The sequence below is a fragment of the Amphiprion ocellaris genome, chromosome 15, assembly GCF_022539595.1.
Source record: "Amphiprion ocellaris isolate individual 3 ecotype Okinawa chromosome 15, ASM2253959v1, whole genome shotgun sequence".
NCBI classification, from domain to species: domain Eukaryota; kingdom Metazoa; phylum Chordata; class Actinopteri; family Pomacentridae; genus Amphiprion; species Amphiprion ocellaris.
Window position 1 is genome coordinate 12,989,896 of NC_072780.1, and position 15,187 is coordinate 13,005,082.

The 15,187-nt window shown below is 41.7% G+C and overlaps 1 protein-coding gene across 1 annotated transcript; it reads left to right on the forward strand.

Annotated features, from left to right (window-relative positions):
• The first annotated feature begins 711 nt into the window (after positions 1-711).
• Positions 712-4,463, forward strand: evx1 (even-skipped homeobox 1). Its single transcript, XM_023272928.3, has 3 exons — positions 712-1,211; positions 2,137-2,372; positions 2,880-4,463. Exons 1-3 carry the CDS (start codon positions 845-847, stop codon positions 3,405-3,407), a joined length of 1,131 nt encoding a protein of 376 aa, XP_023128696.1. The 5' UTR covers positions 712-844; the 3' UTR covers positions 3,408-4,463.
• The last annotated feature ends 10,724 nt before the right edge of the window (positions 4,464-15,187 follow it).

Here is a 15,187-nt window from a genome sequence, read left to right on the forward strand (position 1 = left end):
CAGATGGTCTCTTATCTAAACTCTGACCGCAGGACTTGACCTCTGAGGACTTTACTTGACTCCACTTAAGATCAGGATAGGAGTCACAAGAGGGTGAGGGGAGAGGAAAGCGGGAGGAGGGGTGTACTAAACGTGAGTAAGGAAACCATTATGAATATCATATGTATTATTCTTGAGAAACAACCGTGTACTGTTGTATGTAGAATCACATCGTGAGCCCATTTGAAGTTTATTTTAAAGAAAATCTGACTTGTAAATTGACAGCTGGTAATTTGTTTTCCCTCATTTTTAGTGATTTTTTTAAAAAGGAAAAATGTACCTGCTTATGTCCGGTCAGACAGAAACATGAATTAAATAAAGCACATTACAGCAGCAGACAGACAGATTGAGACATAGATGCTGTTTGTATCAAAGCTGCTTGTGCCCTCCATCACCCTCCCTCCCCTCCACCTCTCCCTTCTGTTTACCCATACATCCAATCAATGCGTGTCGTCATCAGGGGGGACCATCATGACGACTAGCCTATTAAGAATGACAGCTCTGGAGGAAGAGAGAGAGAGAGGCTAAATGGTGATCCCTCCCAGAGCTCCCTCTCCGCACTCTGGAGCGGTCTTCTCTCAGGGTCAGACCGGATTGCATCCCCTTCTTTTCCAGAAGCCTCTCCTACTCCTGAGGACACAATCTCCCACCCACCTCCACCGCCATCACCACCACCACACACACACGCACACACACACACACACACACACACACACCTCTCCAACCTGAGAATCAGCGTCTCGGTTTTGAGGACTTGCACCGTGAAGTCGAGGTGTGTGTGTGCTTCTTAAAGTCGGTGCTTGTGATGGAAAGCAGAGAGGAGATGGTGATGCTGGCGGAGGGAGGTCAGCTTGGCAAGAACGGCTCCAATTTGTCGGAAGGCGTCGGCAGCCCCGTGCGAGAACCGCAGGGGAAGCCGGCACACAGGAGCTGCCTGAGCCCCGGCGCTGCGCCCTACTCCAGGGACAGAACCGAGCTGCTGGTGGTGGAGGAGAGCGCACGGAGGAATATGTGCGCCGACGTGAGGCCAGTTGGCACGTCCTCCTCCGGGGAGAGGCACCGGACCGAACATCCTCACAAAGACGGCAGCAGCTCAGACACCGAGTCGGACTTCTATGAGGAAATTGACGTGAGCTGCACGCCTGAAAGCATGGACTACCCGACAGCTAAAGGTAAGGCTGAGCCCGGGAGCTGCGAGCAGGTTTTCTCTGATTGCATGCTCGTGCTAATGAAGTTGTTTGAATTCTGTCACATAAATATGCAGGCAGGGTGACTCAACAAGAAAAAACGTAGAGTGGAATCGAAAATCAGGCCTATATTATGCTCGGTGAAATACAGTTTCACCTCAACATGCAGGATAAAATACAGTAGAACTGCAGTCGGTGGCGCACAGCTGTTCTGTCAAGTGACCACTGTGGCTGGAAACGCTGAGGTGACACCCACAATCTAACCAGGCATTTCCATCACTGACTTTAACAATGAGCTACAGCAGATTTGCCTGCACGTATATTTACTGCATGAGCAAGAAAGCAGGATTTCAAGCAGCTTAAACCACAAGCGAAAACATGTGAAGGGAAGGCGAGTGACATGGGATTCTTCTTGTGTGTCTTTCTGGCATTTTGTAAGCTGCAAATACTGTAAAACCGTATCCTAAAATCACACGGTATTTATTAATATATGAAAACTCTGCAGTTGATGTTTGAATCGAGCTAAAATGGCAAAAAAAAGCCAACGAATGACAACAATACAACTAGATTTTTATTATTGTTTTTGATAGACGATAGTTTTTATTCATTAATATTGATATGAAAATTAGAATAAAAATAAATATTAAAAAGACGCCACTACATGAAGACTTGAGCTATATGTCAGGAAGGCCCCTGATATAACACAGTGGAAAACTGTGCAGTTAAAATATTTAAATTAATCCCGCAATTTTCAAATGCCAACTATTAGTAAAATTGCGCATTAAATATTAAACGAATGAAATAAATAAAACGACCCAAAGTGTTTTTGCTGCATTGCAATTCTTCTGGGACTGTGTCTTTGCACTGAATTCCAATTAAAAATGATTAATTATTCTGTATATTCGTTCAGGTCGAAATGGGGATTCTCCGGGTCACCCGAGTGAAACAGGTGCCGACCCGGGTAAGATTGTCCCGGGTCAGGGCTCTCTGTCCTACGCAGCAGACCAGATTCGCCGGTACCGAACAGCGTTCACCCGGGAGCAGATCGCACGGCTGGAGAAGGAATTTTACCGGGAGAACTATGTATCCAGGCCGCGGAGATGCGAACTTGCGGCGGCCTTAAATCTACCAGAAACCACCATCAAAGTAAGATTTTTATCTCAAAGGAGCAGGACTGGATTAGGCCTGTAGGGCAGGAAGACAGGCTCACAATTTGTGAGTTTGAATTAATGTAAATCCAAACTAGGGTGCTGCAGACAGTTTGTTATAAAATAGCTTAAATGATTGCAAGAGGTTATGTTAAATGCACAGAAAGACAGAGAGGAACACATCACATAAAGTAAGACAAAAATAACCAGAAGTTGAGTAACGCCTAAATATTCAGACGCATTGTTAAGTATGCAGAGGCCTGGATTTCCATTTCTTCATTTTTAATATTATTTTAATTTATTTTAAAAAATGTTCAACTGACACAAAAACCAACACAAATACTATTGGTCACAGAGAAAAGACTACAATGAATGAAACCAACTCAAATCCAAATTCGCGTGTGCGTAAAAGCGCAGCTGCTGTCTGATCTACATATGTGCTTTAGTTGTTGTACATCAGAGGGGTTGTGGTTAATATTTGACCCCGTGTGTCTCTCTGTCCCAGGTGTGGTTTCAGAACCGTAGGATGAAAGACAAACGCCAGCGCCTGGCCATGACTTGGCCTCACCCTGCAGACCCGGCCTTCTACACCTACATGATGAGCCATGCGGCGGCCACGGGGAACCTGCCCTACCCCTTCCCATCCCACCTGCCGCTGCCCTACTACTCCCACCTGGGGGTCGGGGCCGGCTCAGCTCCCGCCGCCACCCCTTTCTCAAACCCCCTGCGCTCTCTCGACAGCTTCCGAATGCTGTCTCACCCCTACCAGAGGCCGGAGCTGCTGTGCGCCTTCAGACACCCCTCCCTGTACCCGGGTCCGACTCACGGCCTCGGCCCCGGAGGAAGCCCCTGCTCCTGCCTGGCCTGTCACTCCAGTCAGTCCAACGGCATCTCCACTAGGCCCTCCGGCTCGGACTTCGCTTGTTCCCCAACAAGCAGGACTGACGCTTTTGTCACTTTCACGCCTTCAGTGCTCAGCAAATCCTCATCTGTGACATTAGACCAGAGGGAAGAAGTGCCTCTGACGAGATAAAACCAAAACCAACCAACTCTTCTATTCTATAAGCCTTTACCACAAGCTTTTTCACCTATTATATGAGCAGGACTGAAACAGCATGAAGAGGTAGTCAGTAAGCAGTGAGGCAAACTTGGGGGAAGATAATTAGCCACATCTCCAACTACAAGACGCACAACAGATCTCCCATGACTGAAATATAATAATCCCATTGCAAAGCCAAGACAGTGGGGCTGAAAGATGAGCGCACGGGCACAAAACCTGATTTGATTTTTAGAAGATTAATTTGATGTGTGAGGGAGAGAAGGAGGGGATCCAGAGAAACGTTTAAATCTCGGTGATAGATGGCGTTAAGGTTTTTATCATTACTTGTCGTCTCTTTACGCGTCCAAATCGGCCTACATGTATTGTTAGTTACGCGAGAATGATGCTTTCCATCTCTCTTTTTAACAAGGGGATTTGTTAACAGACTGCGGCCGTCTCATTATAACACAACTCTCCACACCGGGACCCTGGCGGCGGCCCGGACCGAAATGTGCAGATGCTAGTGAAATTAGTAAGTGATGTATATGTACGACCCGGTGAATTTTGAGTGTTGAATTAATGATAATACCAGGAAGGGGATCGTTCCTGCCAAAAGGTAACAAGGCGCCAAGGGAACGGATTACTACAGCCCGCACGGTTTGACGAGGCGGGGAGGAGGAGGAGGGGAGAAAGGAGACGAAGGACCCAGAAGAGGATGGAGAGAGGACAATCAAAAATGAACAAAAAAAAAATAAAGCATTTTTAACGACATCAAACACTCTTTGGTTTCTCCCACTTCTTAAATCTGATGAAAATGTGATTAAATCTCGCCTATGGGCCTCTTTTTTTTAAAATAAGAAAAAACATTTTCTCGCTTTGCACTGCTACAGTGGCACCAGTTTAGTGGCATTTCGTGGAGAACATGGACTAACAAGTGACTTACTTGGTTTTTATCTTATTAATATTATTATATTTTTGTTTTTGGTTTGTTTTTGCCTGAGTTGTCCTTAACGTCTAATTTGCAATAAATACTGTCAAAGAACCAATGGAGCAATGGAGTGTTTGTCTTCTAAACACCTTCATCATTTGTTTAAATAACCAGGATTCGAATTGAGGAGTCATGCAATTCTAAAAAATGTTACTTTAATTCATAGGAGCGAGAAAAAAAACGGATCCAAGCAAGTTTGGTTCCCTTCGAGTCATTTTACTCCGTTTGATTTCGTTCAACAGAAGAAAAAAGAGTCTCTATAGTCAGAATTGGTCCATCGACCCCCCTCCAATTCCTCCAATAATAACACTAATTCTGCTCTCAAGTGGTCGCTGTCAAAACACCAGAGTGAGCCCCCATATTTCCTGATGGGACCGTTAGATTGACCGTGACAGTTAAGTGGTCCCCGGGCTCCGTTAACGCCACTCATATTTTCCCTGAGACCGCTTAATAGACACGACAGAATTAGTTGTCTGAAGATATTGGAAATGCAAAGAGATCGATCATTCAGAGAGGACCGCCAACAATCAGCGGGATCTTAATTGGCCGCATTTGACCGGGGCCGCGCAAATTAAAAGAGTTTTCTGAGCGTAATAGGATTGGCGAAGGTTTGCCTCGGGCCCCGCAGAGAGAGGGAGAAAGAGACAGCACACAAATCAGCTTTTAAAAATGGAGTTTTACGTCACAGATTAGAAGTTATTGCAGTAATATGCGCAGAAGTGTCTGGCATTTAGCGCGGGGGCCTTGAAGTCATTGTTGGGGGAAGAAAATATTGGACAATTGCGTAATTGTGGCTATAATCTAAGAAAAAAAGATTGGATTTTCATAAACAGTTTAGTTTTAGATGAGACACAATCCTCCATCCAGCCTTTATTCTAACAGAATATTCTAGCCATGTTGGCAGCTTTAGTGAACACAAACACTAAAAATGAAAGCAGACACCAAATATGTCTAACAAAGTGTGTAGATGTGCACCCTCTGAGGTAAAAGGTTCATCCTAATCAGGCAGCACTGCACCAACAAACATCTCACCCACTCTCCCTCTCCCCTTCTCCCCTCCCTGCACACGCGCTTGATTGATGGCCTTATTAACTGGAGTTCTTGTAAGTGTGACCGAGCTGATTAAAATGCATATGTTTGGAATAATACACCGTTTAAGCCTGCCGGGTCGGGGCGAAACCACAAGGCAGATTTATGTAAACTATCAGCCGGTGTCTTTAAGCCTGATAGGGACACAGGTCATGCAGGAAAATGGCTCAGGTTGGTGCGTAATAAAACCGCGCCGTAAAAATCAAGATGAACGGATCGGTCTGACTGAATATTCAAAAGGTGCAGTCGCTCCGTTTCAAAGTGGCTTTTTTCTTTTCTTTTTTTCCCCCCAAACAGGCTGGAAAACTTGGAGCTGATTTTTTCTAATCGGTGACACAGGAGCAGCAGCGCAACACAATCATCTCCTAAAGGCGCGCCACACTGTGCCAGAATGACACATTAAAGTGAGGCAAATTGCAACCACATTTACGCAGCCACGTATATGGATCTCCATCTCTCCTCGCTGCGTAAAACTATACGGCTGAATCCTCAGTGGCCTAATCCAGCATCAACATGCCATTTAATCGCTGGAAGATTGCGTATGACTGAGCTTCAAGATATGATGGGCTCATAGATTGCTCGCATAACAGCAATTACATCAGCCTTATAAGATCGTATTAGGGAGAATTGGCTCGGATCTCCCCAGCTCCCACAACTAGCACAAAGCATTTTGATAGGGGCGGTGCAGTGCAGCTGTCCACCGACAGTGAATTCAGGGAGGAGGGAGGGAAAATGCATCTGTGGCGGCTGTTACCGCTGTTTAAATTGGATTACATCCTAATTTACAGACCCTTGTCGTAACGCAAGAGACTGGCGGAGGCGTGGACGGACCAATCACACAGTAATGATGATGAATGGGAGATTAATGCGCATACAAGCAAGACAATTTAAGCCTTCATCTGTTTAAATAGGCTTCCAATATCATTTGGAAACGGAGGTCACGTTAAATCAATCGGGGGACGCGTGAAAGTCGTTTTCGGCGGCGTCTTTATCAACATTATTTACAGTGCACCGGAGACAGCTATATGTAGCACGAAAATGGGCCGGCTGCTGCGTGCTTATGTGACATAGAAGAGCAAGAAAAACAGAGCAGGAAGGCTATCGAAAGATCCTCTTAAATCCTAGTCGTTAGTTGTTCGAATCAAGTGGAGCCGAAAATATTTCTCAGGGTGTCTGTGCACATCCATGCAAACATTTCCCCCAGTGTAATCCAAATATACTCATTTTTTTATTCTGTGCAACAGAGGTTCTTTGTATCATGATAGAGGCAGGATTTGAAAATAAAGTTGTAATTGCAGCCTGGGACGTACATATATGCTTCTAAATGCTTTTAAATGCGTTTTTCGTTCCACAACAATTCCCAAACAGCGTAAAATTGTTCACTTTCATCGTTTGTGAGCTTCCCAAACCCTTCAAAATCTATTATTGTTATCCACTTTTGTAGAGATTAAACATCTGCGACACTTACACTGATTTAGGCCTAACCTAACCAAAATACACCACAAGCACCACAACGCATCTTGGCGCCAAATCACCAAACAAGGCCTTCTCATTCTAGAATCAGATTCAAACAAACCTCATTGTGGGAGTTCAAACAGAAGGGGAAAATCAACATAACGTAAAGAAATAAATGCTTATACCTGCAGTAGGTGTTGGATTAATCCATGATAGTAGCAACTTTACACCAGAGGTCTGGCGTTTACAGACTGACAATAAAATGGCTCCTTTTGAATAGGAAGGGACCACCTGCCCGCCTCAGGTGAGAGGACGGAATGTACCATGTAGGTGGGGCACAGACAAGTAGAGGGGATTTTTCCACATAACGCCGACAGCAGGGCTACAGACATCTTACCAGATTAACCATTTACATAAATACACATTCCTAAAAGTGACATATTGAAGTACAACAACCAATCTTACAGCCCAAATCTATACAACTTCTTCACACATCTCCCCTCCTTGTTAACAGCCTGTGGTCTGCTCCTCCAGCTTTTAAGCAGGTCAATGAGCATTCACCAATCTTTGGCCCACTCAGCCTGCTGCAGGTACAAAAAGCCGAGACATGAACAGCTACTTTAGTCTTTTTTTTTCGAGCACAGCTTTAAAAAAAAATAAATAAATAAATATTCATCATTACCTCTAAAAATGTATGTATGAGGGTGAAAGTGACTCGGTATACAGCAGCTTATGTGCAACCTTCCCAGCAGTAAAGCCAGAAGACTTTAAATGTTAAAAAAAATATTGAAAATCAATATATATGTGCCTACAATCATTAATCGGCTTGCACACTACTGTGCTGGCTCAGTTGGCTATAATAAAACCTTTGGTGTCTTATACAGCAATTGCTCCACAAAATTGAGCAGAATTCTAGTTTGTTCCACAGATTTGAGATTACTTGCAGTGTTTGGGGAAAAGATAGCTGCATTACTATGAACACCTTACTCATTTATTTTCATAAAATGATTTTTTTTTTTTTAAATTTGAAGGAGGGGTGCTCAGATAAATAATCATGACATTTAGATTTTGTGTGTGTGTGTTTTAGGTCACATCTGATTTGTATTAAGCTTTTCCATACACAGAAGGCGGTGATAGTAAATGTGTGCATGTTACTGTTCTAATTCTGACACAAGATGGGTGGATGGTTTCCGGAAATGATGGTCCTCAATCCCACACACTGATTGTTGAAATAAAAGGTTTCTAATAGAGCTGAGCCATGATTTCAGCTGTCTTTTGAAAAGCTCATTTTGCAACCTCTGCCTTTCTTAGTTGTTGTTTTTTTTTTTTTTTTAGTTATGACCTGACTTGGTGAATGTAGTTGCTAAGCAAAGATATCATTGGTCTACATGGCACCATAGAGATGCATCATGAAAACATGAAGCAAGAACACAGCAGAGTTTTGCGAGATTTGATTGAAACAATCCAGCTATAGTATTAGGAAGATTAAGTGTTGTGCAGTTGGGTAAACTGGCAAAATTGTCAGTAAATCACAACAGTTTGATTATCCAATGATTGGGCTGAAATGTAAGATTTCGGGTCTGTGGTGGTAAGTGTCACTTCATATAAAATTGTCAGAGGTTTGGATGGTGAATCTCAACAGTCTACAAGGAAGAGCCTTATCTGGATCAGAGTTTCATTTTCATCATTTTTCCCATCATTAGATCTTGGGCCTGAAGCAATTTTAGGCTGATAGACGATGCAACAATATCTGTGATCATTGATCTAATAAATTAAATAAGGGTCAGTCTTTCAACTGCAGTAGGAAAAAAAAACATTTTCAAAGCATTTAATTTTGGCTAGTCCTTGGTGATCTGGAGCACCAGAGGGTGTTTGTATTAGAGTGACAAAGAGTCAAAATTCTTGAGGTTTTGCACTTGTTCTCAGAAAAAAAAAGTCTTTCTCGGGGGAGTCCAACTTATTGCATTTTCCCAAGGGGTTTAGAAACTCGAGTTAATGACAGGTAAATCAGTTGCAGATTCTAAACGAAGTGATTGTGTGGAAACCAGATCTGGAGCTGTAGTATGTTCAGACAAGAGAGCATGCATGGTGTTGATAAACATCTTCCATTGATTGTAGCCCTCAAGCCAAATGCTGATTTACAGACTGTAAAAGACAGAAATTTTTCCAGCTTTGATATTTTTCATCTACAATACACAAATCAGTTACCATCCTCATTCACGTCACAGACAGTCCGGTCTCATTTTCTCTGCAATAAGAAGAAAATGACATAACATTTGATGTCTGTTGCACTAAAATTCATAGGTGAGGAAGCATCATTATTCTAATATGTGGACTTGGTGGAATGGGAAAGGCATTAAATCAGAAGTGCGGATGGAAAAAAGATGTAATTAGTTCATTTCAAGGGATAAATGGTGATATTTTGCCCTTACTGGCCAGATCGCAAACAGAAAGTATTGGGACAGAAGGAAAACATGCAGTTAAGGTTTTATAACTGGGCAAATTCAACAAAATGTGATTTTTAAATTGAATGGTAATGAAGTCAGAAGCACCACCTCAGCCAAACATATTAATATCATCTAAACATTTTTATGTTTGGCTTTTGTTTCTATCAGTGGTGATCCATTCCCTTTACAGTAGTCATTCCTTTGGGGAAAGTCAAAATACTGACGTAATCTGAAGATCAGCAGCTTTTATTTCTGTCATATACTGGTTTGGCTTCTTGCAGGAAAAACCTGAAGATGCTAAAATTACAAAAATGCCATATGTCATAGATATAATTAGGCATTCTGCTGCATTTTTGTAATTCATACTAATAGAACAGAGAATCATAAAAACAAAAGGGTAGGAATTTGAAGAGCAGCATTTATTCCTGCAGTTACAGAAGAAAATAACTTATGCAGTGATCAAAGAAGACGCAAAAAGCAATAAATGCATTTTTTTCTTGAAATATTTCTACAACAATGATTCTGTCCTACTGTGAGATTAGTGTACACTGCATGTTTTGACTTGCAGATGTGTGTCTCGTTAAATTTCATCATTGTGCAGTTGCACTGATTCATAACAAACATCTTTTCAGATTGTCAGGTCTCACAAGGTTTCATTTTTTTATGAGCCTAACATGCTACTTGTATTGATAGTGCACTGTAAAACAAAAAGGAATTCAGTCAAATCAACTTATCTTTTCAAGTTTATTTAATGAATACCTGAGTTTTGGTTTTGGTAATCAAACCAATATTAATCATGATGAAGGTTTGCATTGAACTCAGTTCCTACATTCATGGACTATTGATTTATCCCACTGTAACCAGGAGCAGCCTCACAGATTGTCTTTCTACTGACTCGGGTCAACAATGGCTGCAAGTTTGTAATCACTGTCTATGTGACTAGTTGACTGAACCTAATATCTTGAGTTTATTTAACTATTTTCTTAAGTTAATTTAACTCACCCAGTGTGACACTTTCACAAATCATAGATGACTTTGAGCTCATGCATCATCCAAGTGCAGTTAATCTACACTTTTAAGTCCGCAGGGGAACTTGGATTTCTAAGCTGAATGAACTTAAAATGATTTAGTGTAGTAGAGACATTGTCACTGTAAATCACTCATACAGTGAGAAAAGAAATTAGGATATGTGTTTGTGCCCACAAGACCAATAACCTGGACAAGTGCCATTACATTAGGGTGCCAATCTAATTTACATTTTGGTGCAATTAGTTTTATTTCAAACACCACATGGAAAAAACACCACTAGCATAGTTTAGAAATAGAGAAGATGCTGTACTCCACTGCTCCTCTGGTGTCCAGTTGTCACTTAAAGTCCAAGTAATGGCCACATAATGGCCAAGTGTCACTTTATTGATAGTGCTGGTAGGAACTCAACCACCAAGGTCTCCCAAAAGTCTTACTCAGTGTAGCGATGATGATCAGCTTATTAAATTTCATTTGATTGTCCAACTGCTTTCCCCATGAGATCTTTTTGTTTTGTGGAACCGCTCACAAAGCGCACCGCATTGTGCGATATTGTTTAAAATGATTTAATAAGCACTTTGTTTTACGACAGAGTGTTATTATTTTACGACCCTCTCGGCAGCCAATAGCTTTGCAGATCAGTCCAATTCTCTCCACACCTCACTTTATTTTACTGCACGCTGGCTGCTTTACTGCTCAGCAACGGCGGTGGCTTAAGGCGACAGGAAAAGTTGTTCCCGTTGTTTCCCAGAGAATCAAACAGACTCCAGCTCAAAGCGTAAGGAAAAAGTCTGTTCCCACAGTAATACTGGGCTTGCATCACTCCAAATGCTGCATTTTGTCCTTTACAATGGGAATGTGCTGCAGTTGAGGTTCATTTGACGTCGAAGTTTGGGGTGAAATTTGGAAGTCCATGTTGGCCATTGATAAGGTCTGTGCATAGAAAAAGTACTGTGGTGCTTGAAAGTTTTTGCACCTCTAGACTTTTCTAAATTTATGCATTAAAATGACTCAAATCACAATATTTTCATCCAAGTTGTTATTTATTGAGAGAAATGATCCACACATATTTGAGTGGGGAAAGTATGTGACCTCCTAGGATTAGCAATTATTTTGAAGATGAAATTGGAGTCAGGAGTTTTCAGTCAATGGGATGGCAATCGGTTGTCAGAGAGCAACGTGACCTCAGGAAAGAGTTGTTGATTCTCATCACTCTGGAAAAGGTTTCAAACCAGAGTTCAGACTCTACTAATCTACAGTCAGATTGTGTACAGGTGGAGGAAACTGGATTAAGATTACTCCAAGAGCAAAATGTGTAGCAGCCAGTAGGAGAACCCAGGGTAGCTTCTAATCAGCTAAAGGCCTCCAATCATGATTCCACTAACAGGAAAGAGAAAGCCACTGTTCTTCAAAAAAGCACACTGATGCTCATCTCATCTACAGTTTGCTACACATCACAGGGATAAACAAGAAGGCTGTTTGAGAAATGTCTTGTGTATCAAAGGGAGCCCAAAAAAGCTTTTTGCTTTAAATGAGAAGTATAAGGTGAGGAGGAAAAAAACTACTGCATTACTGGCATAGGAACCTTATCCATCTGTAAAGCATTTTGGTGGTCATATGATGGTTTGGGCTTGTTTTGCTGCGTCTGGGCCAGATAGACTGATGGAACAATGATTTTTGAATTATACTTGCAAATTCTTTAGTAAAATATCAGGACATCTGACAGAAAGTGGGTCATATGGCAAGACAGCTGCCTTAATCAAAGAGAGATGATGTGGAGGGACGCAGAGTGAACAGTTCATGTGAGGAAACCCGTGAACATCCCAGAATTGAAACTGCTCTGCATGGAGGAATGGGCAAAAACCCTTTCAAGGTAAGTGTAGGATTGATTGACAGTTACTGGAAATGTTTCAGTGGAGTTGCTGCTGCACAAGGGGGTCACACCAGATATGTAAAAATAGATAGTTTTTTCTACTCAATAACTAAATGACAAGTCCAATATTTTTGTCTCTTTTGTGTATTTGGGTTCTCTTTATCTTCAATATGTGTACTTGTATGAAAATCTGGTCACATTTATACAGACAATTCTTAAGGATTCACAAACTTTCAAGCCCCGCTGTATGTGTGTTCCTGCCTGTTGGTGTGTGTGCCTGTGATAGAGTACCTCATTGCTGCAGTGATGTATCCTCATTATGCCCCCATCCCATGACCGCCAAACCCAGCCTACTGGTCTTCTCCTGGGGACTGGGGAGTCTGGGCTTCCCCTTCTATCTGCTCCTCCACCTCCCAATCCCCTGCCCTTCTGACTCCAACGGCCCACATCCCCCAGCCTGCACTCAGTGTGAAATGCTGAGTTGTGCTGACCTCCCGCTGCTGCTGACCAATGGCTGCGGTTTGGTGGTGTCAACTGAACTTGGAAAAGGTTATATTTTGAAAGTGCTGCAGACCAAAGGATCAGATGTAATGACCTCATAGGAAAGATGATGACCAGACAAGAAATTCAAACAGGCCATGTGATTCAACTTGTTAAACCCCTCCTTTGGCTTCCCTCTTCCAGCATGAGATAATGTGTGTAGCCACCAGCTTACATATTTAAGATCCATTTTACAAGATATTTGTTCAATTGTTATAAAAGGAGTCAGCTGGAAACAAATTGCCATTTAAAGACGGAGTGCTTTTCAACGGAGCTGTAACTGCAGCTTTATTAGCTCGGTAGCTTTTTCCCATCAAATTTGTGACAGTTTTCGGTTTAGCTAGAACAATAGATTATTATATAAATGTGAAGTCTGTTTTGACTAAATCTGTCTGAGATTAGTGGCCTATTGCAAAGAACTGAAAAGTGCAGTAAAAGCAGACAACTGATGCGACTGGGTTTAGCAAATGTTTGATTCCTAATGGAGCTGTTAATTCTAAAGACGTGTGTTTTGATACACAGGCCGACCATGTAGGAGCACCGGGGCGTGTGCGAGTGTGCGCTGAGGGCAAGCTAAGTTTGGGAGGTAAGGTTACACCATGGGAAAAGCAGCAGAGGAGATGGTGGTACCAGATAGCGAGGGTATCAGAAGAAGAGCTAAGAGCCTGTGCTTAGTGCTTTAATGGATGATTTCAAAGAACACTCACACTGTTTGGCTGGGAGCAGACCTTCCCAAAACTATAAAACTTTGGTGACTGACAGTGCAGAGGTTGGGTTAGCAGTGTGTGTGCATTCGGTGCTCTAAATATCTCCACAAACAAGCTTGCCAAGCATTTATCTTGAGGATTAAAATATGCATTGATGATAGCGCAATACTATGGTTGCAGGATTAGGGCTAAAATGATAATAATGATTGATTTTTACATGCACAATTATTGATATTGATGATATGGCATACTATGATCCTATTTTACTGAAATGAAATGTTTATGATGAGTAATTATCAGTTTTCTCTAATTAGGTTGATGTTACAGGCTGTTCCATGACAGTTTCATGTTTTTCTATCCCAATAGCATATTCCTATATTACATCAACACTGAAAAAATTGACAGTCACTACAAACATATTTTTCTGTCTATACAGCATTTCCAAAGTAATCAGTTTTACTGTGAATTTCCCTCTTTGTGTTGATTGTAATACTGTCAACTGCTGAGCTGCAGTTGAAACAGAGAGGAATATATTTTGCTGTCATATGATGCGAAAAGGAAACACTTTACCTTTGAGTTGGAGTGTGTTTTATTTATAATCTTACTGTCATTTCATGTTACTGGATTTTCTGCTGTCTTATTCTTTAAAAAGCAAAAGTACTTATGCTCTTTTTAACGCTTTGTGTTCACCACTTGGAGACTTGTACTTCATACAGTTTGACTGAGACTTACTGAATAAATAAAGCTGGACTATATTGTGACATCTATTTCAGTAACAACACAACAGATTGTAAACCCCCTCATGCAGTGAAGACTAAGATGATAACTTAGAATTTGGTGTGACTGCATTTCTTTTGATAAGCTGCAGCTCCAAAGACTAATTTACACTTATTTCTTGTTCCAGTTACAAATGAAGATAATGAAGAAAATCAAGAACACTTTTACATTTGCTGTATTATTTTGAAAAGCCAGTGTGACTCGGATCTCCCATGGTGAACAGAGTGATGTTTGGTTTGCTTGGAATCAAAGAAGAGCTGCTCATTTAGCATATTGCTGCGACAGAAAGTACGGCTGAAAATGCTTGACTGACTCCATCCATCCGATGGAAGATGCAAAGTAAAACAGTGCAATCTGAGATTACCAATTAAGTTAATAAAATGTCCTGCATGTGTATTAAACAGGATAAATCCTCCAATTTTGTGTGCAAACTGAGCAAAATCAAATATATTCAAAAAATCTCTCAATTATATTTTCATGCAAATTTCTCTTTAAAGCAGTAAATGAAATCTGTTAGTGAGTGAATACGCATGAATGAATGGCAAACTGGTTTAATTAGACAGACAGACTGACGCTGACTGATAGATCTGTGGCGTCTTCAGGTTGTGACTCACAGACCAGGAACCCAGATTAAGCTGGGAAAGGACTTAACAAGGGAGCCTTGTTTTGGTCAGCGGAGTGTGAGCAAGGGAGGAGGAAGGGCAATGGGGAATCCTTGTTTTATAGATTTGTGTTTGCGTGTCTGTGCTCGCTCACTGTGCATAGGAAAGAACAATTGGGTTAAATATTAAAAACGGGGAAAAAAACAGAGGATGAGGGGAGGGAGGATGGAGGAAAGTGAGACCAAGACTCTCAGCAAGGGCTGTGGAGAT

Excerpts from the sequence above, each read along its gene's own strand:
- evx1 (XM_023272928.3), top strand. The coding sequence starts at position 845 with ATGGAAAGCAGAGAGGAGATGGTGATGCTGGCGGAGGGAGGTCAGCTT. Across the intron at positions 1,212-2,136 it reads GGACTACCCGACAGCTAAAG|GTCGAAATGGGGATTCTCCG; the intron begins GTAAGGCTGAGC and ends ATATTCGTTCAG. Across the intron at positions 2,373-2,879 it reads TACCAGAAACCACCATCAAA|GTGTGGTTTCAGAACCGTAG; the intron begins GTAAGATTTTTA and ends TCTCTGTCCCAG.